Source organism: Rhinolophus sinicus, linkage group LG07, assembly GCF_036562045.2.
Source record: "Rhinolophus sinicus isolate RSC01 linkage group LG07, ASM3656204v1, whole genome shotgun sequence".
Lineage (NCBI taxonomy): Eukaryota > Metazoa > Chordata > Mammalia > Chiroptera > Rhinolophidae > Rhinolophus > Rhinolophus sinicus.
In genome coordinates, this window is record NC_133757.1 from 83033505 (window position 1) to 83058504 (window position 25000).

The window sequence follows — 25000 nt, forward strand, 5'->3', positions numbered from 1 at the left end:
CAGTGCTTTTGTTTCAGCCATCCCCAATAACCGGTGTTGAATTTCTTGAGCATCCTATTATTGTTTCTTTATATAAAAAGAAGCAATTGAGAATGCATATTTTTCTTACCCACCTTTGTCTTGCAATGAGCAGTTGGACCCCACTCTTTATCTGATGGCTTACGGCTGAAGCCTCACTCCTCTTCCCCTTGTGCCCCCACTTGAACAAGCTGAGGAGAAAGTCTGGATGTTCTTTCCTCTAGAGATGGCAGGAGATTCAAATCAAACAAACCCTGTCCCTGGGCAAGAATTTTTGTCCCAGCCCCACCCCCAATCACAATGGACACCCAGGCCGGTCTCCTTTCCTTGTTCTCTCAAGCCATTTCAGAGCTGCTTGAGAGGCCGCCCTGCCCTTCAGAGACCTCAATTATGTAAGTCCTAAGTTTTTTCCTACTCTTGGTATGTGTGTGGTGGTGGGGAGGAGAGGGCAAGCATACCATTATCATTCTCAATATGGCAATCATACCTCTGCAGTTGTCCCAACGTGACTACCTACCTGGGTCTGTCTTCTCTTGTTCTGGCTTGCTCACCTGCTCTGCTGCCTGATGGCTGCACTGTGGGCTGCTGGGTGCTAGGGAGCTGGTGCTGTGAGCTGTGCTGCCCCGTGGAGCAGTGCTGACCCCACCAAACCCCAGTTCTATGAGCAGTAGTCCACCAGAGTGGGCAGTTTCGAGAATTTCCAGGCATTTGGGAGTAGGCATATGGGATTGGAGCCCTCATTAAAGTGATCCTGGGTCGATGTCTTTGCCGGGATTTCTCTGTGTGTTACAGTGAAGCTGTGACAGAGGCTGGGTTGGCCCCAACATATAGGGATTGTATAGGTGGGAAAAGGGGACTATACCTGTGCAAGAAGTGGGCCCATTGGCTAGTAGCAAGAGAAACTAGGACTCATATTGTATATACGTGGGATCCCACTAAATTTTAACAAGAGAAAAAGAACGAGGGAGGGTGGGTGGGTGGGTGGGGCTACCATTGGAAATCCCACTGAGCCGCCACTCCTAATGCCAGAGGGCTCCCCAGGACCCTTAAGTGCCTGTGCTGTTGCTGCCCCTGCCTCTACTGCAGCCCAGATCCTGCCCTTAGGGTTAGGGAGACAAAGACCATGGCCTCACTGTGGCACAGCCAAGGGATTAGTTCAAATTCATCTTAAACCTGAAGTCCTTAAACTATAAAGCAATGGGGAGGACCCTAACCCTGATGGCACGCTTTAGGCTCTGTAGAGGGCGGAAAAATACCAGGGTATTTATTTATAAATTTTATAATTTACAAAAAATTAATAAATGCACAGGAACACCCCTTTCCCTGGAGTATACTTAGTGACCAAAAATATATAACAGGGAAAGAAAGGAGGGAGAAAACAAAAAATACTGAAAAAGAGGTCCACAGTTGGATCCAATTGGAAACACAAAATATACCAAAAGAAGTTACACAACAAAAAAAATGAAAGGAAAAATAAATTTAAAACTGTAAAAAAAGAACCTATATGAAAGGAAACTACTTGTCTTTTGGACCTCTACGACATAGGTCCTGAATTAATGTTATCCCCTGATATAATTCACAAACCTCCATGCGAATAATCAGTACTAGGACTCATATTGTATATACGTGGGATCCCACTAAATTTAAGCAAGGTACCCCCAATAATGTTAGAGGAGTTACTGAATATAATATAGAGGAGAAATAGAGATCTTTTACAATAACCATGCGAACTATGGTCTTACATAAATTTCCCATGATCATAGCACCCATTGTCTTAAAATATCCCACATTGAGCAGCAATGGTCTGAACAAATGAATTATAAAAATAACTTTTAATTTAGTCTTTGGCATATTCAAATTACATTGACAACATGGGACCACGCAGTCTTTACCCCCCAGTTAATTACTTCATATGACCCAATGTAAATTGAACAGGGCCTTGAAGAATTGAAAACCATTGAACAATATCTATTTAATGAAGAAGTGATTATCTTCTCTGCTTCTCCTTATAATAGCTGAATTTGTCCTCATCTTAAACGTGGAAAGAATGAATGACACCTCACACTGGAATACCACAACCTCTGGGCTGTGGTTGCAGCGAATTAGCCCGTATTCCCAGTCCCCAACATTATGGAAATTACTGCCTCCATCCACTCAGCAACTGATACACATTCTGCTCTCATAGATTTAAGTAAGTCTGCTGTGCTCAGTGCCTATGTCAGCAGCCTCTCAGCTGCAGTTGGCCTTCACCTCTGAAGGGACAGGACACACCTTTACCTGGTTCCCCTCAGGGATCCTCAGCACCATTACCACCGCACACAGTCTCTGCAGGCAGGAGCTGAACTATATCCATCTTGCTCCAGGGGCACAAGTATGACATTAAACTAATGACATCATCCTCTGAGGGTATTTTATCCTCGTCTGAGGACATAAAAAATATTGACAAAAAGAGCTTGTCAAAAGGTGAGAGGTCATTGCTACGTAAATGAGGTGAGGCCCTGGCACCTTGTTTAAATTCCTAAAAAGTAGTTGGTAATCTGGGTCTTGCTCCGTCCTTGACCTGGTGAAGAAATAGCTATTGTCCCTCTCAGCACCCACAACATTGTCTAGATTCTTTTGGTGTTCTGGAGGCAACATATCCCTTACACATTGAATGTGAATCCATTTATGTTTTTACTTGCAAACTGGCCTACCTTGAATTGGTACGGCTACAACAAAACAAAAAAGCAAAAAGGCTCAACTTGGTCAAATTGCCATGCAACAAGCACTCCCATTAGTGCCATCAGATACTTTCACAATAGAGGCTTCAGGGACCTTCTGGAGTTACCCATGATGACCTTAAGTTCTCCGTAGGCTTCTGATGCAAGAAACTGCCCTAGGCTCCAAACTGCATGCCATTAGAGCTGCAGTTGTCATTGCTTATAGGGCTTTCCTAAAAGTAGCCCTGAGCATGTGACCCCTTAGGAAGCTACCCATTATGCCTTGGGACCTGTAACTCAGCTCAGCTATTGAGACCCCTTGAAACAAGATATAGCTAAACCTGGGCCCTCGGGCATATTCTACCTGCAGAACGGGGTGGCCTCCCCTCTCCTCAGTCCCTTGACGGGTGCCGTAGAGCTGGAAGAGGTCACCCTGTCCCAGACTCCGAGGCTCCCTGGGGAGCTCCTTAGGATTCCCTGAGTGAAAAGCAATGGGACTTCATAGACTTTAGGATCGATCTCACCTCTTTAGTACATGATGAAGTTCGGGCAGAGTTGCTGCTTTTATCCCTTAATTGGAACATCCTTTTAAAAGATAGGACTTGGGTCCACAGGACTGACCAAACATCAGCAGTCATCTTAGCAGTGACCAGCAATTGGCTTTGTCACCTGTGTTTCCAGACTTTGATCATTGTCTAAGAGTTGTCCTTTTGTGGTAAAAGAATTCTGGGACTGCCTTGCCTCACAGTTGTCCATAATACAAATCAAGGTAACGCCTGTCTCTATGGGTATACTCAGGCCACAATACAAGGCCTCGCTAGGACACTTACATTAGTTTTGATTTCTTTGAGTTATGCAATGTCTGGGCTTTGGCAATGTACAATGACAAGTGTCCATCTTTTCTGTATCATACAGAATACTTTCATTGCCCTAAAAATCTCCTGTACTCCATCTGTCATTCATTCTTCCCTTCCACCCCCAATCTCTGGCAACTGAAGATCTTTCACTACCTCATAGTTTTGTCCTTACCAGAACTTTCCTTAGACTTTCAGGACTGTTTGACCAGAACTAGTACGAAGGCATATCATTGTCTTCTTCCTGATCTGACCAAGAAAGTACTCAGTTTCTCAACATTATGATGTTATTAACTGCGTGTTCCTTATAAGGGTCCTTGTCAAAAAGAGGAAATTCCCCTCTGTTCCTAGTTTGCTATCATAAATAGATTTTGGATTTTTAAAAATGCTTTCACACTTTCATTTTCTCCCCTTTAATTCCTGATATGAACAATTTCTGTTTTTTTTATTCTCAGCTTGTATATAGACCTTTCTCAATTTCATTAATCTTTTCAAAGAACTAGTTTGGGGTTGTGTTGATTTTTCTCAGTTGATTTCCAGTAATTTTGTTGATTTTTCCTCTAATTTTTATTATTTCTCTTCTTGTGCTTGCTTTGGGTTTAATTTGCTCTTCTTTTTTTAGTTTCATAAGCCAGAGGCTTAGATCATTGATCACAGATCTCTTTTTTTCAGATGTATGTCTTCAATGCATTTCCCCCTCAGCACTGGTTTTGCTGCATCCTACAAATTTTGGTAAATTGTGTTTTCCCTTTTGTTTATTTCAAAATGATGTAATTGTTCTTGAGATTCTACTTTGATCCATGAGTTATTTGGAGTGTGTTGTTTAATCTCTAAGCATTTGAGGGTTTCCCAATATCTTTCTGTTACTGATTTCTAGGTCAATGCCTTTGTGGCCTGAGAGCATATTCGGTATGATTTCTATATTTTCAAACGTGTTAAGGTGTGTCTTATGTCCCAGAATATGCTCTAGCTTCATGAATTTTCAATGTGGACTTAAAAAGAATGTGTATTCTCCTGTTGTTTGATGAAGTATTCATGATTTTCAATCAAATCCATTTGTTTGATGTAACTGTTCAACTGTGGCTTTTCTGATTTTCTTCCTGCTGGTACTCGTAACTATTAATAGAGGGTGTTGACGTCTGCAGTATGATAGTGGATTCATCTGTTTCTCCTTGCAGTTCTAGCCATTCCCCTGTGCATTTTCCCACTGTGTTGTTATGCACATAAGCATAAGGAGTGCTATGTCTCCTTGGATACTTGACCCCTTTATCATTCTGTAAAGCCTCTCTTTATACCTGTGCTTTGTCTGAAATTACTAGATATGCCAGCTAACTTTCAATGTTAACGTGGTATATCTTTTTCTATTCCTAGTCTTAATCTGTCTTTATTGTTCACGTGGCTTTATTACAGACAACATGTAATTGGGTGTTGTTTTTTATCTACTATGACAGTATCTGTTTTTCAATTGTTGTATTTAGAACATTGACTTTTAAAGTAGTTATTGATACAGTTGGATTAACATATGCCATAATTTTTTTGTGTTGTTTATTTCGTGGCCTTGTTGTTTCCCACTTGTCTTCCACCTTTTTTCTGGCTTCTCTGGCTTTGAGCATTTTACTTGATTTCATTTTTTTCTCCTCCCTTAGTATAACAATTATCCTTCCTTATTTATTATTGTATTGGTTGCCCTTGACTTTGCAGTATATAGTTCACCCAAGTTCTCTTTGAAATAACACTAAACCACTTCATTGATTGTGTAAATTTCTTACAACAGAGTCTTCCCAGTTCCGCCCTCCCCTGCGCCGTAGTATTACTGTCATTTATTTTACTTATCCATAAGCTAGGATTACTGAATACATTGTTGCTAGTATTATTTTTGAACAAATTGTTATCTGTCGGATTAATAAAGAATTTTTAAGTGATATTACTGTCCCTTCATTGATTCCTTCTCAAACACTACCTTCATCATTTTCCTCCCTTTTGAAGAATTTCCTTTAATATTTCATGCAAAAGAGGTATACTGGTGATCAGTTCCCTCAATATATGCTGGTCCCACAAAGTCTTAATTCTCTCTCACTTTTGAAGGATAATTTTGCTCACTACAGAATTCTGGTCAAGTTTTAGAATTCTAATTTATTGCTGTGAGCATTTTAAATATTTCATTCTATAAATGGTGCAACCACTTGGAAAACAGTCTGGCAATTCCTAAAAAAGTAAACCTAGAATCACCATATGGCCCATCAATTCCTCTCCTAGGCATGTGTTGAAGAAAAATGAACACATATGTTTGAACAAAAATTTGTACTCGAATATTATAGTAGTGTTATTAATAGTAGCCAAAAATGAAAATAAACAAAATGTCTCTTAATGGATGAATAGATAAACAAAAAGTGTTTTATCCATACAATGGAATATTATTTGGCGAATGAAGTATTGGTACATGCTACAACATGGTTGTCCCTTGAAAAAAATTATGCTGAGTGAATGAAGTCAATCACAAGATCATATGTAATTCCATTCATTTGTAAGTCCTAAATAAGGTAATATATAAAGACAAAAAGTAGATTAGTGATTCCCAAGGCTGGTGATTGGAGGAGGAAGATGGCAATATTGGCAGTGATGGCAAAAGTATAAAAAATTTGTTTTTGAGGTGACGAAAATGTTTAAAAATTGACTTGGTCATGATTGCACACACCTGGGAATTACGGAAAACTGTTGAATTGTACTTTACATGGGTTGCACTGTATATTATGTACATTTTATCTCCATTAGGCTGTTCATATAAATAAATAAATGCATTAAAAGTTTTGCAGTCCAATCACTTAGGCATGTAAGGGTTTCTAGAGTAGGTCATACATCCATCACCTCACATAGTTACTGTGTGTCTTTGGGGGCGGGGGATGAGAATGCTTAATCCACTCTTAGCAAATTTTAAGTATACAATAAGTATATGTATATCAAATCATGTTGTAATCTTTAAATATAGACAATTTTATTTGTCAATTATACCTCAATAAAACTGGTGGGAAAAAAGAATTTAAGGTGCATTCCTAGTTTATATAACGATTTATTGTTTTTCTTATATCAGTGAAAAGGGGAATCAGTTGTCTTAGGGTTATTATAGTCATTTACATTTCAGAGTTCTCTGGGGACAGAGGTAAAAACTGATGTAAATTAAATTTCCTTCCAGTGTGAAATGTAATGAACACATCTCACACCCTGTGGTTAGACTGAGAAGAGTCCTTGCGCCCAGGCTGGAGCTCTGGGTTCCAACTTCCCACCAGAGCCAAGTGCTCTGGATTCTTTCCGTTAAGTGACTGGGGGTGGGGGTGGGATGAGGGAAGGCTCATTGCTGTCAAGGATCAAAGTTTGAAATGAAGCCAGACTGTGTTACAGATGGTGAGGTCATATTGTCTGTGTTTCCAAACAAGGTTCACAGTTCCATCAGTGGTCTGACAGCCTTGCACCAAGCCCTTGCCCCCTAGAGGACACAAGAGCCTCTTGTTCCAGTGTCACCTGGCCAAGTTGCCTTCATGTTCTGCACTTACTTGCTCCATTTGGAAACTCAAGAATTTCCTGTGCACACCTGTGCCCATATGTTCACGAAGAGCTGGGCAAATACAGTACCGTTAGCCCCAGGCCAGACAAAAGTTCTGTTTCAAGTCTGAGTCTCGGGTCCCCCTAAGGGCTGTCACTCAGGCTCGAGAAGGCGCGCCATTGTTAAGCTGTCCAATCAGAGGTGCTTCTGGGGCAGGTGGGTGGGGCGAGACACCGCATGGGCGTGGACTTCCCAGCTACCTTCAGGCCTGGCTAGGGAATGTGCGTCGCCTGTCATTAACGGTCCCTGATGGCTCTGTTGTACTTTCTGTGGCGATGTGATCTACACGGGTAGTGGTAGTTTAGGCAGGACTCAGGGAAACGCAGGAAACCAAAAAATGGTGAGTGTGCGGGGCCGGGTTCGCAGACGGGGACGAGAGGCTGGTTGGAACCGGCTGGAACCGGCTGGAACCAGCTGTGGTGGGACCCGGCCTCCCCTCGGTGAAGTCGGGAGTCTGCACACCGGAGTGCGTCGGGGGCACCGCTGAGACCATAGTCCTCCCCGGCTCGCATCGTGGGGACTGGGCGGGTAGCGGGCGACTTCGGCCCCGGAGCCTCTTTGGGCAGTTCTGCGCCCCTAGTCCCGTGTCTCCCCAGATGGTGTGGTGACCACGGGGAGGGTCATCAGTAGACAATCGTGACTCCGTCTACGCGGCTCGTGCGCGGGAGGAGCTGTGGTCTGTGGGGTCCCCGGCTCCTTTCAACCCAGGGGTCCCGTTTTTTTCCCCGAGTTTTTCATATTTGGGAATGCAGGATCTCAAATCCAGGACCCTGTTCCCCCAGATTGGCTATTCCTAGGAGTGACAATAAACTCCTAAATTTCCAGATCCGACCTCGAATTCCCAAAGCCAACTTCCCTTCTGCGACTCACAGCATCATTATCAACTCTGTCCTCTGGGTGCATTTCAACCAGACTCAATATTTTAATTGTTTATTTTTTAGCAGAATCATTTTAGGGGAATGCTCTGTCCTAAAAGATTTCTATTTTTGCTTTTTTTTTTTTTTCATGAGAAGAAAGCCTAGAATAACCACCTGGATGGAATACGTTGTATGAAATCCCCGTTCCTCCTGCCCTGGGCACAGACGTCCTATGGGAAGTTCTTTGGGTTGAGGCTCTTTGGAAACTTTCCTGGGTGATCTGTCCTGTCAGCACTGTCCCTCCTGGGTTTGTCACTTGAAAACATATATTGACGTATTTAAGTATACGTATTTAAGAAACATATAATGACGTATCATTGTTTTCAATAGGAATAAAATGTGTTTAATCAGTAGAGCTTGAAAGACAGTGTAAAATCCTTCCAAAGAGGCACGAAAGAGGTGACTTCCGACAAAGTATTCTAGTATTACATTCCATTTTTATAGAGTTCTTTCACTTCTTTCTGAGCAGGTGTAGTGAGTTTCTGAGGTTTTATTTTCAGTGCTTTCAAATACAGTTCCAGGCCTTAGCATTGCAGAGCAGAATTGTTCAAGTAGATTTCCGGAGAAAAGCTAATGATCCCTGGAAATGGGGGTGCAACTGCATAGGGGTGGGTGGGAGTGGGTGATGATGCCCATTCTGAGGTTGTGGTTGTGGGTCTTTGCATTCCAGGGATAATTTGTGCACAGTGAGATGGTCTGTGACGATCAGGTGTTCTGTCTGGTGGACAAAGGGTTTATGAATTGGGGAGTTCATTTGGGTCAGAATCTTAAACTGAATCAGGCTGAGTTTCCTCACTGTGACAATGGAAGCCTGAAGGAGGGAGCGCTTCCATGCTTACAAGAGAGAGTGTGTGTGTGGAGCGGTCAGAGTTCGTTCATGGGGCTGCTCTGGTGTCCCTCTCTCCTTCCCCAGGGACTGACCCATTCCAGGGGTTCTGTCTCAATCCGTGTCTAGACACCAAGTTTGTGATTATGTTCACCTTTCTGAATGTGGGTTTCCTTCTGAACTGTAGGAAAGCCAGCTGCTTATCTGTTTTGATTCCAATAATTTGTATTCATTTTCGTTGTATTTCTTTAACCATTGAATATTACAGACATTTCATTCTCATTTCCATTATATTTTATGTTTTAAACCTGGGCTTTTAAAATATAACTTGACTGAGAGATATACAGTGTGAATAAGGCAAGATTGTGGAAATTAATAGAGTTTGGTTCCATTCAGGCAAGAGAACCTGAAGATATAAGATGGATATTTTTAAGTTCTCACGGGCTTACTCCATTTTCAGGTCAGTTTTTGTATGTCCATATGCCTAGAGAACTTTTGCACTTGAAAATCTATACTATTCCTAAGGCAAATGAATCTGTATTTCAATGGATGTGAGAAAAAAGCAGTTGATTTTTTTTCATTGCTAAAAGGAAAATAACTCAAAACTTACGGAGACCTTTGAATTTTCTAGTTCATTTCAATACTTAATTGCAAACCCCTAATGTGATATAATATGTTATTATTTCTGAAAATATTCCCAGTGTGAAATACAGTGGATGGACAAACTATTATAATTACTGCCCCTTCTCCTTTTTATCAGAAAGGGATTTGGGAGTTTTTGATGGTATGCATTTTTTAGTGATTAAAGGATTAAATCTTGGAGTGGTGTTCTGTGTAGAAAAGTTAAAATCAAATTAATTTTAAAACATAAAAGTTAATTTAAAGTAATAATTAAGCATAGGAAATATGATTATAGAAAATACAAATATTTTCTCATTAAAAAAATATTTTTTAATTGGGGAACAGTGTGTTTTCCAGGACCCATCAGCTCCTAGTCAAGAGGAGCTGTTTGTTTGTTTTTTCAATCTTGTTGCGGAGGACGCAGCTCACTGGAACCATGTGGGAATCGAACTGGTGACCTTGGTGTTATGAGCACTGCGCTCTAACCAACTGAGCCAACTGCACCCCCCATCTCCTTATTTTAAATAAGTAATGCGTTGGAAGGTCTCTCAGACAGGAATCTAACTTAAGAAGACTTCCTGCCTACATATCCTGGTCCACTCTAGTACTCTAAGTATAGCCACCCTCAAAACAATAGTTTTAATCTCTTCTAGATCATGCCATTAGTGTTTCTTTACATAAAAATAAGACAGTGTAAATGCCTCTTTTCTTACCTATGTTTCTTCGTGTAATGAGTACTCTGGTATTTGATGTTTGTTTACTGACGCCTTAAGCCGCACCCCTCCCTTTCCCCCTTCTGCTTCTTACCTGTCAGGCTGATGAGAAGCCTGGAGGCTCCTGCACTGGGTGCTGCTGCTCCCTGGGGAGCCCTCCTGTGAGCTGTGCTGCCCTGCGCTGTAACGTGGACCCACCCAGCCTGGGGTCTGTATACAGAGGACTCTGAGTTGACAGTTTTAGTTATTCCTTTGAGAGCATGAATATGGGAATGGGGCCCTCCTTACGGTGGTTTTGGATCCATGTCTTGGTTGGAGCCTCTGTGTGTTTAGAGTGAAATTGTAACTAGGCTGAGTTCTCCTTGATATTAGGGTGGGTCTTGGAGGTGTATTAGGATGATTACACCCTGTGAGTGAGGTGAGCCCGTCAGATGGTTACTCCTTAAAGAGGTGTTTTGTTTTATTTTCTCTCAGTTTAAAAAAATTTTTTAATTTACTTTTTATTAAAGTATGGTTGACATCATATTTATATTAGATTCAAGTGTACAACATAGTGATTTTACATTTATATATTTTACAATGTGATCACCAAAATAAATATAGTAACCGTCACCATAGAAAATTATTATGATATTGTTGACTGATTTTCCCTATGCTGTAAAATTATAACCTGGTGACTTATTTATTTTATAAGTGGAAGTCTGGACCTCTTATTCCTCTTCACCTTTTTCACCCATCCCCCTAAACCCTCCGCCCCCCTTTTTTTCTGGTAACTATTAGTTCTTTGTTCTGTGAGTCTGTTTCTTTTGTTGTTATTGTTTGTTTTGTTTCTTTAGATTCCACATACTCATATAAGTGTAATCATGCGATATTTGTCTTTTCTTGTCAGACTTTTTACTTAGCATAGTCTCTAGCTCCATCCATGTTGTTGCAAATGGCAAGATTTCATTCTTTATTATGGCTGAGTAATATTCCATTGTCAATATTTCCTTTATCTTCGGGTAAAGAAATAAGTCATTGGGGGGTCAGATCAGGTGAGTAGGGAGGGTGTTCCAATGCAGTTATTTGTTTACTGGCTAAAACTACCTCACAGACAGTGCCGTGTGAGCTGGTGCATTGTCGTGATGCAAGAGCCATGAATTGTTGGCAAAATGTTCAGGTCATTTTCATCTAACTTTTTCACACAGCCTTTTCAGCACTTCCAAATAGTAAACTTGGTTAACTGTTTGTCCAGTTGATACTAATTCATAATGAATAATCCCTCTGATACCAAAAAAAAGTTTAGCAACATCATTGCAACAAGTTTGTGAACATAATGGTCAGACCTCAAATAGAGAACAAACTGCTGGTTGCCAAAGGAGGAGGCTACGGATGGGCAGAAAAGTGAAAGGGGATTAAGAAGTACAAACTTCTAGTTATAAAATAAGTCATGGGAATGTAATATACAGCATAGGGAATAGAGTCAATAATATTGTAATGACTGTGTGGTGACAGATTGTTACTAGACTTATTGTGATCAATTTTTAAGGTGTATAAACGTTGAATCACTATGTTGTACACCTGAAATGAATATAATGTATATCAACTATAATTAAAAATAAATTTTACAAAAGTAGTGATGGTAGGCATCATGTCTTGTTCCCGATGTTAGGGGAAAAGCTCAGCTGTTTACTGTTGAGTATGTTAGCTGTGGGTTTTCATATGTGGCCTTTATTATATTGCTAGATGTTCTGTCTAGTTTCATTTTGTTCAGATTTTCTGTTTCTTCCTGATTTAGTCTTGGAAAGATGAATGTTTCTAGGAATTTTATCCATTTGATCTTGGTTGTCCAGTTTGTTGGTGTATAGTAGTTCATAGTATTAACCTATGATTATTTGTGTTTCTGTGATATTGGTTGTATCTTTTCTTTCATTTCTGATTTTATTTGGGCTTTTTTTTTCTTGATGAGTTTGGCTAAGGGTTTATTAACTTTATCTTTTCAATGAAGCAGTCTTAGTTTCATTGATCTTTTCTGTTGTTGTTTTTTTGTTTTTTGGTTTTTTTGGCTCTATTTCATGTATTTCCACTCTGATCTTTATTTCCTGCTACTAACTTTGGGTTTTGTTTGTTCTTTTTATTATAATCCTTTTCAATGTAAGTTTAGGTAGTTTATTTGAAATTTTAATTTTGTTTCTTGAGGTAGGCCTGAAGCACTGTAAACTTTCCTCTTACAATTGCTTTTGCTTTGTCACATAGATTTTGGAATACTGTGTTTTTATTTTCATTTGTTTCAGATATTTATTTATGTTTCTTTGTTAACCTCTTGATTATTTAGTGGCATATAGTTTCACCTCCATGTGTTTGTGTTTTTTCCACTTTTCTTTTAATTGATTTCTAGTTTCATACTGTTGTGGTCAGAAAAGACACTTGATATGGCTTCAATTTTAAATGTATTGAGACTTGTTTTGTGGTGTAACACGTGACCTATCCTGGAGAATGTTCCATGTGCACTTGAAAAAGAATGTATATTCTGTTATATTTGGATGGGATTTTCTGTAAATATTTATTAAGTCCATCTGGTCTAATGTGTCTTTTAAGGCCAATGTTTCCTTGTTGGTTGTCTGTTGGGATGATGTGTTTATTTATGTAAGTGGGTTGTTAAAGTCCCCTACTACTATTATTATACTATCAATCTTTACCTTTATGACTGTAATTTTTGTGTTATGTATTTAGGCACTGATGTGTTGGGTGCATAAATGTTTACAACTATTACATCTTTTTATTGGATTGATTCTATTATCATTATGTAATGGCCTTCTTTGGCTCTTATTAGAGACAGTTTTAAAGTCTATTTTGTTTGATGTAATTATTCCTACACCAGCTTTCTTTTCAGTATTTGCATGAAATATCTTTTTCCATCCCTTCAATTTCAGTCTGTGCGTGCCTTTAGATCTGAAGTAATTCTTTGTAAGCCAATATATGTGGCTGTTTTTATCTGTTCAGTGACTCTGTCTTTTGATTGGAGAATTTAGGCCACTTACATTTAAAGTAATTATTGATGGGTATGGACTTATTGCCGTTTTATTAACTGTTTTCTGATTATTTTTGCAGTTCTTCTCTGTTCCTTTCTTCTCGTGCATTGGTGACTTTCCTTAGTGTTATGTTTGGATGCATTTCTCATTTATTTGGGGGGTACCTGTTACAGGTTTTTGGTTTGTGGTTATCATGAACCTCACATATAACCTGTGTTTATAGCCTGTTTTAAGTTGATGGTCGTTAAGTTCAACATATTCTAAAAGCACTACATACTTTATTCATTCCCCCCGTATATTTTATTTTTGACATTATGTTTTGCATCTTTGTGTGTGTGTGTGTATGTCCTTAATTAATTACTATAAGTACATATGATTTTACTATTGTCTTTTAACCTTCATACTAGCTTTATAATTAGTTGATCTACTTTTACTATATGCTTACCTTTACCATTTACTTTTTTTTTTTTTTAAGATTTTATTGGGGAAGGGGAACAGGACTTTATTGGGGAACAGTGTGCACTTCCAGGACTTTTTTCCAAGTCAAGTTGTTGTCCTTTCAGTCTTAGTTGTGGAGGGTGCAGCTCAGCTCCAGGTCCAGTTGCCGTTGCTAGTTGCAGGGGGCACAGCCCACCATCCCTTGCGGGAGTCAAACTGGCAACCTTGTGGTTGAGAGGATGCGCTCCAACCAACTGAGCCATCCGGGAGCTCAGCGGCAGCTCAGCTCAAGGTGCCGTGTTCAATCTTAGTTGCAGGGGGCAGAGCCCACCATCCCCTGCGGGACTCCAGGAGTTGAACCGGCAACCTTGTGGTTGAGAGCCCAATGGCCCATGCGGGAATCGAACCGGCAGCCTTCAGAGCCAGGAGCATGGAGCTCCAACCTCCTGAGCCACCGGGCCGCCCCTCTTGAGACTTCTTTGATTCCATGGATTATTTAGAAGTGTATTGTTGAATGTCCACATACTGGGTTTTCCAACTATCTTTCTGTTATTGATTTTTAGATTAATGTCTGTGTGGTGTGAGAATATATTTTGCATGATTTCTGTTCTTTTTAATTTGTTAAAGTGTATTTAATATCCCACAGTGTTTTCTGTTGGACTAATATCTACCACTGTTTTTACATTTTTCTATTTGTTACCTTTGTTCACTTTCTCTTTTGTCTTCCACCTTTTCCTACCTTATTTGATTTTATTTGAGCATTTTCCCTGATTCTTTCATTTTCTAGTCTCTTAGCAATCAATTACACATATTTTTAAACTTTTTTGGTGCTTTCCATTGAATTTTCAGTATACATTTACAACAAGGTCACCTTCTCTGTCAAGTCACACTGTATCACTTCACTGATTATTCAAGTGGCTCATACCACACTATTCCCAGTCCCTTCTACTGTGTCCCTTGTCACATTGCTGCCATTTATTTTACTTATTTATAAGCACATAATTACTAAATACATTGTTGGATTACATTATTTTAAAGAAAATATCATTTGTTATATTATGATATGAAACAAAATGTATTTTGCTTTCACTTATTCCTTTTCTAATTCACCACCTTCATTATTTACATTCTTTCTTATGAATTTTTGAACGTTTCTTTCAGAGTTGGTGTAGTCATGACAGATTCCCTCAATTTTGTCTAAGAAAGCCCTACTTTATTTTTGAAGGATAATTTTGCTTTACGCAGAATTATTGGAGAGTGGTGTTTCTCTTTTAAAACTATAAAAATTAGTGTTTTGTTGTTTTGTTTTGTTTTGTTTTGTTTTTTGCCACATCTACTACAAGGATGAAGACCATTCAGATTGTAGACATTCCAGAAAATGTGGACATCACTTTGAAGGGACGCACAGTTATTGTGGAGGGCCCCAGAGGCACCCTGAGGGGGGACTTCAATCACATCAATGTAGAACTCAGTCTCCTTGGAAAGAAAAAGAAGAGACTCTGGGGTGACAAATGGTGGGGAAGTAGAATGGAACTGGCTCCTGTCCACACTATCTGTAGTCATGTACAGAACACGGTCAAGGGTGTTACCCTGGGCGTCCCTTACAAGATGAGGGCTGTGTGTGCTCACTTCCCCATCAACATCGTCATTCAGGAGAATGGTTCTCTTGTTGAAATCAGACATGTTTGGGGTGAAAAATACATCCACAGTGTTCAGATGAGGTCAGGTGTTACTTGTTCAGTATCTCAAGCCCAGAAAAATGAGTTAATTCTTGAAGGAAATGATATTGAACTTGTATCAAATTCAGCTGCTTTAATTCAGCAAGCCACAGCAGTTAAAAATAAGGATATCAGAAAAATTTTGGATGGTATTTGTGTTTCTGAAAATGGAACCGTTCAGCAGGCTGATGAATAAGATCTAAGTTGTCCAGCTATAGAAACACCAAGATGTTGAGTGATTCCTCAAACTTATTTGTGATATTTTAAAGATACAATAAAAGTCATGTATTGAAAAAAAATTAAATAAAACTATAAAGATTCCACAAGGGAAAAGCAGTGCTTGTCTATAAGAATATTGTCATTCAGCCAGCAGCATCTGATGATTTTTAATGTGCTGGGGAACTTTAGGATGATGTGGCCAGCTGGACCTTGCTAAAACTGGCATTGTCATAGGCCTTCTAGACTCTCGTATTTGGTGATGGCAATAGAACAAAAAGCTTTTAGTCTTTAGTATGTATTTATTCACTGAAACCTCATGCAGATGTGACCCTCTATCTCATGGAGTACTCTAAATAATAAGGGAGAAGAAGAAAAATTTTTTTCACATGGAATTGGTCATCTTAAAACGATAATGTTTGTTTCATTTTCATAGCATTTCTGTTTGTCCCAACATGCTGTGAACCCTGCCTTTAGAAGAATTACATAAAATATAGTATGATCATGGTAAAAATGTGTACATAATTTCCATGTGTTCATGATGGTATTAAATTTATGAGGAAGTAATTGTGGACAGAGCGTAAGTTTCTAATGACCAGTCGTAGGATAAATGTTTGTAAATGAGACAGTCATATGTAGCCTTCCTGTAAATGGAGTATAGATGTCTAGAGCAGTCAGTCTTGTGAATTTTACTATACACTTATTTGTGGTATTTTAGGACTCAGTGGCCTTTGAGGATGTGGCTGTGACCTTCACCCTGGAGGAGTGGGCTCTGCTGGATCCTTCACAGAAGAAACTCTACAGAGATGTGATGCGGGAAACCTTCAGGAACCTGGCCTCACTAGGTAAGGATGACAAGTTACCTTCACTTTGTCAATTAGAGAACAAGTGTTTCTTACCCATTAACATTTTTCTAACTTGTAATGTGGGAAGGGAGGCCATTGGTCAATAAACTGGGCATGGTCACAGCTCATCATAGAACTAGAATGTGTGATATTTATAAAATTTCTAATACTTTGGAATCATATTTCTTCGTCTTCATTTTAGGGAAAAAGTGGGACGATCATGACATTGAAGAACAGTACAAAAACCAGGGGAGAACACAAAGGTGAGTCACACAATAGAAAACAGTATCTCAGGTGAGAAACCTGTTATGCTGTGGAATTTTAAAAAGAATCAACCAAAACTACTTGTGCTTCAAATTAATTACTTTCAGGAATTTTTCACCAAATTGCTTTCTTATATATGACATAAATGTTCAGTGTTTGCAAAATAGTTTACATGGAATAGTTTACATTAATGAAGCCAAATGTGAATGTCACTGTTTTGATAATAGCAAGGCTGAAGTTGTCTTCCAGAGCAATTCAGTGTATTCAATGTCCAACAATTTAGACAAGGCAGAAAACATATACTTTGCTGTAAGTCATAAAAATGCAGTTCGAATATTCTAATAAATATAGAATCATTAACAAAGAAATCATTAATATTGTGCTTTTTGTTTTTTATAGATGTCATATGGTAGAAAGACTCTGCGAAGGGAAAGAGAGTAGTCAATGTGGAGAAAACTTCAGCCTTACTCCAAATCTCAATCTGAAAAACAAAACTCTTCCTGGAGTAAAACCATGGGAATACAGTGTGTGTAGAAAAGTCTTCACACTTGAACCATCACATAACAGGGACATCAGATGTCACACTGGACACAAGCCCTCTGAGTATCAGAAATATGGAGAGAAGCCATATAAGTGTAACATATGTGGGAGAGCCTTCAATTATATTCAGTTTTCTGAAACACATGAAAGAAATCCCAAAGGAGATAAATCGTATAAATGTGAGGAATGTGGGAAAGCCTTCATGTGCCTCAAAAGCTCTCAAAGAGACATGAGCACGCATTCTGTAGATGCTCCTTATAAATGTAAGGTGTGTGGGAAAACCTTTACTTCTTCAACTTCACTTCAAATATGTGAAAGAACCCACACAGGAGAGAAGCCCTATCAATGTAAACTCTGTGGAAAAGCCTTCCGATATTATAAAAGTTTTCAAAGACATGAAAGGAATCACCCTGGAGAGAAACCCTATGAATGTAAAAAATGTAATAAAGCCTTCAGATATCCCAGTCATCTTCAAATACATGAAAGAACTCACACTGAAGAGAAACCCTATGAATGTAAGGAGTGTGGAAAGGCCTTCAGATCATACAGTTCTTTACAACCACACGAAATGACTCATACAGGAGAGAAACCCTATGAATGTAAGGAATGTGGAAAAGCCTTCAGATATTACAGTTCCTTGCAAATACATGAAAGGTCTCACACTGGAGAGAAGCCCTATGAATGTAAAAAATGTAATAAAGCATTCAGTGCTCCCAGTTGTCTTCGAAAACATGAAAGAATTCACACTGCAGACAAACCCTATGAGTGTAAGGAATGTGGGAAAGCTTTCAGATTTTACAGTTCCTTACAAACACATGAAAGGACACACACAGGAGAGAAACCCTATGAATGTAAGCAATGTGGAAAAGCCTTGAGATATTATAGTTCCTTACAAATACATGAAAGGATACACACAGGAGAGAAACCGTATGAATGTAAGGAATGTGGGAATGCATTCAGATGTAACAGTTTCTTAAAAATACATAAAAAATCTCACACTGGAGAGAAACCCTATGAATGTGAAAAATGTAGTAAAGTATTCAGTACTCCTAGTAACCTGCGAATACATGAAAGAACTCATACTGCAGAGAAACCCTACAAATGTAAGGAGTGTGGAAAAGCCTTTAGATATTATCGTTCCTTACAAACACACGAGAGGACTCACACAGGAGAGAAACCCTATGAATGTAAACATTGTGGTAAAGCCTTCATTTGTCGCACCACCATTCAAAGACACATGAAAATGCATACTGGAAACACACCTTATCAATGTAAGGAATGTGGGAAAGCATTCACCTGCCTTAGTTTGTATCAAAGACATGAGAGGACTCACACTGGAGAGAAACCCTATGACTGTAAACAATGTGGTAAAGCCTACAGAGATCACAGTTCCTTACAAAGACACGAAAGGACTCACACTGGAGAAAAACCCTATGAATGTAAGGAATGTGGAAAAGCCTTCGTTTGTAACAAAATTTTTCGAATACACATGATGAGAGTGCACACTGCAGAAAAACCATATAAATGTGAAGAATGTGGGAAAGCTTTCAGTCATCCCTATTCTTTTCGAAGGCATGAAAGGACTCACTGGATAAAAACTCATGAATGTAAATAGTGTGCAAAGACTTCAGTTGGCTCACCTCCTTACATGTGAAGACTCCCACAGAAAAGAACTGAAAATGTAAATAATATGAGAAAGATTGACATAAGTTAATGTAGTTACAATGTTCTAGAAAACTTTCAAGATTAAAGGGTTGTTATTAAAATTGTAAATTAATTGTGTTTACCAGGTTTCTTTCATTAAGTGAATCATTGGACATGGAATTTTTACCACAATAGACCCTTGAAAAATGCAGGGGTTAGAGGTACCTACTGCCCACACAGTCGAAAATTTGTGTATAATTTAAGCTAGTCCTCTGCATAAATGAATACCAAGTTGAAGATCAAAAATACAGTTTGACCCTTGGACAGTACAAGTTTGAAACTGCACAGGTCCATGTTTTAAATTCCATGTAAAAGTGGACCTGTGCATTTCAAACTCATGGTGTTCAACATTAATTATGATTAATTTTAGAATTAAATATTGAGGTGAAATAATTCTGCAAGTTGTCTTTCAACAATGGCATAACATAAATATGTAGTGATTTTTCATTAAATCAGTTAGTAATATTGTCTCTACATTTTTTAATCTCTTTTTAAATTTGTCTCTTTACATTTTGAAGCCTGTTAGATCCATGGGTGAATTCAAGTTTATTTCCAATATGAATTAGGTTTAATTTTTTTTTTATGATGCTTTATTTGTTTTGTGTTAAAGGGCCATTGAAAATATTTGTTGGGATTTTCCTACTGGTTTTGTGATAGTTCCTTGGTATCCCTATTCCATTATATATTTTCTCACTTTCTTACTGACAAAGCTCCTTTTGTGGAGTGATGGGTATTAAATACTTTTTCCATTTTCCATTCTAATAAACAGTTGGAATAAATGTTTAAATATATCAAGTTTTTGAAAGATTTTAGTTTCATGTGAATTACTATTTTCATATTTGGGTCTTTGGTTTTTGTTGTTTCTTCTGACTGACGGTGAATATCTTTTGATTTTAGAAGAGCCCTGTGATAGGCCAAAAAAAAGTGAGAGAGAGCTGGAAATACCACCCCTGTGGGTAATGATACCCCTGTGGGTAACGTTGCTGTAGAGGGCGCAGTTCACTGGCACATGTGGGAATCCAGCGGCTACCTCGGTGTTAGGAACACTGTGCTCCAACCACCTGAGCCACTGGGCTGCCCCTGAACCTTGATTTTTATGTGTTCCACTCTTCTTTCCACAACTGTAGGATCCTTCTTGGGAAGAATTGAAAGACTGCGAAGAAGGACTCAGTCCCATCAGGCCTTTCTTGCAGCTCTATCTTAATAGAAAACACCCTCTAGGGTTGCATCTTCCTCATCTCATGCACATAAGGAGGAGTGAAGTGAGAGAGCTCCCAGGTCTGTCTGTGGGTTTAAATCAGGCTCCTCAGACAGACCTCTGGACGTAATGTGGTTCTGAAACAAAGGCATATCCCAGTTTTTTCCAGGTGGAAACTAATTCATGGGCATTCGCGTTATGTCTTTCCACAGCAATCCTGGGACCATTTCCAGCTGTATTTTCCCAGCTCAAGCCTACCGTTTGCCTGGCTGTTGGCAAACATCTTAAGAAATCCACACCTGTCCTACTCCAGTAAATTTCTCTGCAGCCCACCTGGGGGCTGTGAGCTGAGAGGGTGGAAGAAGCAGTGGTAGAACCCTGTCATGGGTACAGGCCCCTCAGCTTCAACAGCCCAGCCATCTCATAATTACTTTCTCTGCTATTTTACTTACAAAGTACTTAAAAATTAACCAACTTTGAGTGAGAAAACAAAAACTCCAGAATCTGACCAAGTAATAGTCACTCCATTAGTGTCTCCCTCTTCTGACTCCTATACCACAGAGGCTTTAGCATCTGCTTCCCATGCCTCCCAGAGTCTCTAAATCACCCATGATGGCCATAACTTGCCAAGGATATACTGATGCAAGAAGCTGACAACAGACACAGTCTTTCTGGAAATACAGCCTCTCACTGGCCCTGAGCTGATGGGTGATCCAATGTACCCAGCTATCCATGTTTTCCTTGGGTCATGAGTCAGGACCCCTCAGGCTTGCTTCACCACAGAGGCCACCTCATTGAAAAGATTTTGGTACCCACAGGATAGAGCCAAAAATCGGAGTTCTGGTGTATCCCACCTACAGTGTGTTTCCCAGTCCTCTGATGGATGCCTTCGTCCTGGAGAAAATCACCCATGTTCTAGACACATTGGCCATTTGGGGAATCCTTTGAGATCACATGTGTGATTATGGACAGTGTGCCACCAAGACACCTAATGGACTCCAGTAGAGAGGTGCTACATTCTGTCCCCAGATCAAACAAGCCATCTGGACAAAAACACACAAGCATCAGCTCAGGTAGTCAAATTCTGGCACTCGTGCTAGCAGTGCAGGATGCCCTGGCCAAGAGTCAGCATCATCTGCACTTTCTCCAGATCCTTTGGCTACTGTCAGTGATCTTGTTGTCTGGTCGCACCATCGGCAACAGGAACTTTTCATCCAAGGTTGTCCCCTTTGGGATAAATGATTCTCTGATTGTGTTGCTCAGAATTACCCAAATACAAAGTATTATTCCTAACCCTTCGCATATTAAACTTTAATCTTCAGAGGCTCATTTCAACCCTCAGAGTGGTAAGTTGATTTGATCATAAGAGATAAATTCATGCTGAAACCTAATGGTGTTAACCTTGGCCTTGTAAGCCCACGTAATGTAAAATCATTGAGGAGCCTCCGCCCTAAAGGTCTAGGCAGAAGCAAAGGAATTCCCTCCTCCTTTCCCATGGCTAATTTAGTGACTGGCCAGTGCTCTGACATAAGAAAACACACCTCTAGTAATGTAATCAATTAACTTAATTCCCAGGATGAGGAAGGCATCCCTATGGCTGATTTCAATACAATTTATAGGGCCCTTTACCCCCTCTGTAGGCTATTCGCTATGATCAGACCATGTTAGATACTCATATAGACATATCACTTATCCTATCTGAAGCCAAAATGCAGGACACCCCAATAAAATTATATATATATATATATATATATATATATATATATGCAAAAGGAAAAGAAGTCCAATAACTAGCATTGTAGTTGCAACATATTCTGGAAAGGAAGGATTCTTGGGATACATTCCAAAACCACCAATTAATAAGGTGAACAAATTTCAATAGGACAATTAGCATGAGAAAGGGAATAAGGAGTAGTAATATTCCAAACATTTCCTGAAAGGTAGGCGTCTAAATTTCACAATGCACAAAAGTTTTGCAATTCAGGCTCATAGGCACCTAAGTGTATCCAGGTTAATTAATAGGTCTGTCACCTCACAATGTTATCGAGCGCGTGCGTGTTGAGAATGCCATGACCCACTCTTCTAGCAAATTAGTTATATAGTTCAGTATATGTATAGCAAACCATCACATTGTAATCTTTTAATATAATTTTGTTAGTTTCCAGGTAAATCTCAAATTTACAAAACGATGTATTGTTTTTTCCGGAACCGGCAGTGGTGTTCCTGGCCTACCCTCGGTCAATTTTGGAGTCTGCGGTGCGTCCCCTCCCGCACGTGGCGTGGGAGTTGGTTCCGCAGGCAAAACACCTAGCGTTCTCTCCCGTCACTGCGCGCGGTCGCTTCGACCCGAAGCCTCTCTGGGCAGCTCTTGCGCCCTCGGTTTTGCATTTCCCCAAATGGTGGTGCGGTGACCACGGGGAGGGTCCTCAGTAGACTATTGTGACTCAGTCTCCGGGGTTTGTGCGTGGAAGGAACTGTGGTCTGGGGGATCCGCAGCCGCTCCTTTCTCCCAAGGATGACCCGGTTTTTTTCCTGAGTTTTCCAACTGTGTGGGTAGCGGAGTCTCTGATCCACGACCCTATCCCCCAGCCTAGCGCTTCCTGGGACTGTCAGTCCCTAATTTCCAGATCTTCCTTGCATTCCTAAGCCAACTGCCCCTCTCCTAGTCACAGAATCGTCATCAAGTATTTGTCCTAGGAGTGCATTTCAAACTGACCCAAGATATTTTAATGTTTTTCTTTTTTCCATAGAGTTATGATGACTTTTTTAGAGGTTTATATTTGTTGTGGATATTTCATATGAAATGAAAGCCAAGAATAACCACCTGAAACTTGTTGCTTGAAATCCTTGTACCTCTCCCCTCAGGACCTGCCCTGGGCACACTGTTCTTATGGGAAGTCCTGTGGGTGAAGGCTCCTGTTTGGAAGTTGTCTGGGTGTTGTGTCCTGTCAGCACTGCCCCTCCCTGGGTTCACCTTGATTTATTCACTAATTTAAGTTTACATTTTCAACAGGGGTAAAATATGTTGAATCATTAGAGTTTGACAGACAGTATAAAATAGGTCCAAAGAGCCAGACAGAAATGAATTTCAGAAAAAAATAAAATATTCCAAGATTACATTCCATTTGTATAGCATTCATCTTTCACTCTTTGTTTCCCCAAACGTGTGTAGTAAATTTCTGAGGTCTGTTTTTCACTTTTGGGTGTTTTCAAATAAAATTCTGGGGCTGAGCCTTGCAGAGCAGAAGTGTTAGAATATGATTAATTATTTACAAACTAAGTTCTTTTAGTAGAAAAAATAACTGACATTTTTTACCTGAAAGGAATAGGTTTTTGTTTTCTGGGTTTTATATTTGTTTGTTTGTTTTGATTTTTAGTTGAACTAGTAAAAGTGGCTTCCTTTCGACATGAATACTGGTTTTAAGTGACATTGCTGGATTGTTGAAACACTGTGTGTCACTTTTAAAATATCTATGGTGATCCAGAGCAATTCGGTGGGAAGCTGAGGTCTGTGCTCAGTGACCCAGGCTAATGCCCCTTGACTTCTCTAGCTGCAAAGAGAAGTACTTGAAGGCCCAGTGGTTCTTCCTGGGGAGCCTCCCCTGCAGGTGTCCTACCTGCTCACACCCACCGTGGAGGGGCCTTTACACTGAGAGAAACTGCAGCCCTGGAGAGATGGGGGTGCAGGAGTACCCGGTGGGGAGTGACGCCCTTTCTTAAGTTTCACTTGTGGTTCCCCAGGCCTGTTTCTAGACATAGGTAGGAGTTTTGCATCCACAGTGCAGGTGCGCTCAGAGTGTAATTTGTGCACATTGAGAAAGTCCGTGAAAGTTCTATGTCTTGGTTTAAGGTTCGTGAACTGGGAGTTCACTTGGGTCAGAACCTTACACTGAATTCAGCTGAGAGTTTCCTCCCTGTGAGATGAATCCCAAAAGAGGGAAGTTTTCCATTATTCCCCAGGGAGGAGGGTGTGGGAGCTCCCTCAGTTCATTCCTGGGGCTTCTCAGGTGTCCCTCCCTCCTTCTCCAGGAACTGACCCACACTGGGGGTTCTGTCTCATCCGGGAAAGTTTGGAATGTAGAACCTTCTGAAAGTGCTTTTCCTTCTGTGGAAAGCAGGCTGTTCATCTGAGCTGATTCCAATATTTGTGTTTCTTTCCTTTGGATGCTTTATTTACTGAATAATGCAGCCCTTTAGCTCTGGTTTCCCTGAGTACTGTGTAATTTTATTCCCTGTGAGAGAAATAACATTATTAGTTTCTTTGGCTTAAAAATGTAAGTTGACTGAGAAAGATATGTCGGTAAGGCAAGTAAATAGTGGAACTAAAGAGACTTTTTGTTCTCGTCTTTTGTTTCAGACTAGAGAACCTCAAGATGTGAGATGAATGAGTTTAAGTTCTCAAGTCCATTTTTTATTTTTACATCAGTGTTTATAGGTGAGTGTTCCTACACCAAATTGAAATTTAAAAGGTGGAAGTAATTGAATTTCTATTTTAAGTTGATATGAGGAAAACTAATCAAAGCTTTGGAAAATCTGTGCAAATTTTACTAAGTTTAAGCAGTTAAACCCAAACCCAAATTATATCATAATATGCTACTTATTCCTGAAAATACCCCCATATGAGATATAGGGGAAGGACAAAGTGGGATGCAACTTGTCCTTTCAGTTAGCAAGGGATTTGAAAATCCCTTGTGTCCCCACCTGGAGGGGCTGAGGGCAGTCCAGGGCTCCCTCCTCTGGCACTGTCACATTCCAACACACAAGCCCCTGCCTGTGAGCAGGACTGTTGCCCTGGCCCCGCCCCTGACAAGGATTCTTTG

General features: G+C 39.9%; 1 protein-coding gene and 1 pseudogene across 2 annotated transcripts in view; both read left to right on the top strand.

The window, feature by feature from the left end:
- The window catches only part of LOC109454315 (uncharacterized), a 41590-nt gene extending 21817 nt beyond the window's left edge, over positions 1-19773 (top strand). The window contains exons 1-4 of one of the 2 annotated variants that reach the window (XM_074338123.1): positions 7353-7509; positions 16348-16474; positions 16677-16737; positions 17138-19773. In XM_074338123.1, coding sequence (XP_074194224.1) covers positions 7507-7509; positions 16348-16474; positions 16677-16737; positions 17138-18893 — 1947 coding nt within the window. In that variant the 5' untranslated portion in view covers positions 7353-7506 and the 3' untranslated portion in view covers positions 18894-19773. Of the gene's footprint in view, positions 1-7352; positions 7510-16347; positions 16475-16676; positions 16738-17137 lie in introns of those variants that run through there. The other variant, XM_019744816.2, reaches the window with a different exon arrangement.
- On the top strand, positions 14322-16325 carry LOC141572709 (large ribosomal subunit protein uL6 pseudogene; annotated as a pseudogene).
- Positions 19774-25000: the final 5227 nt, after the last annotated feature.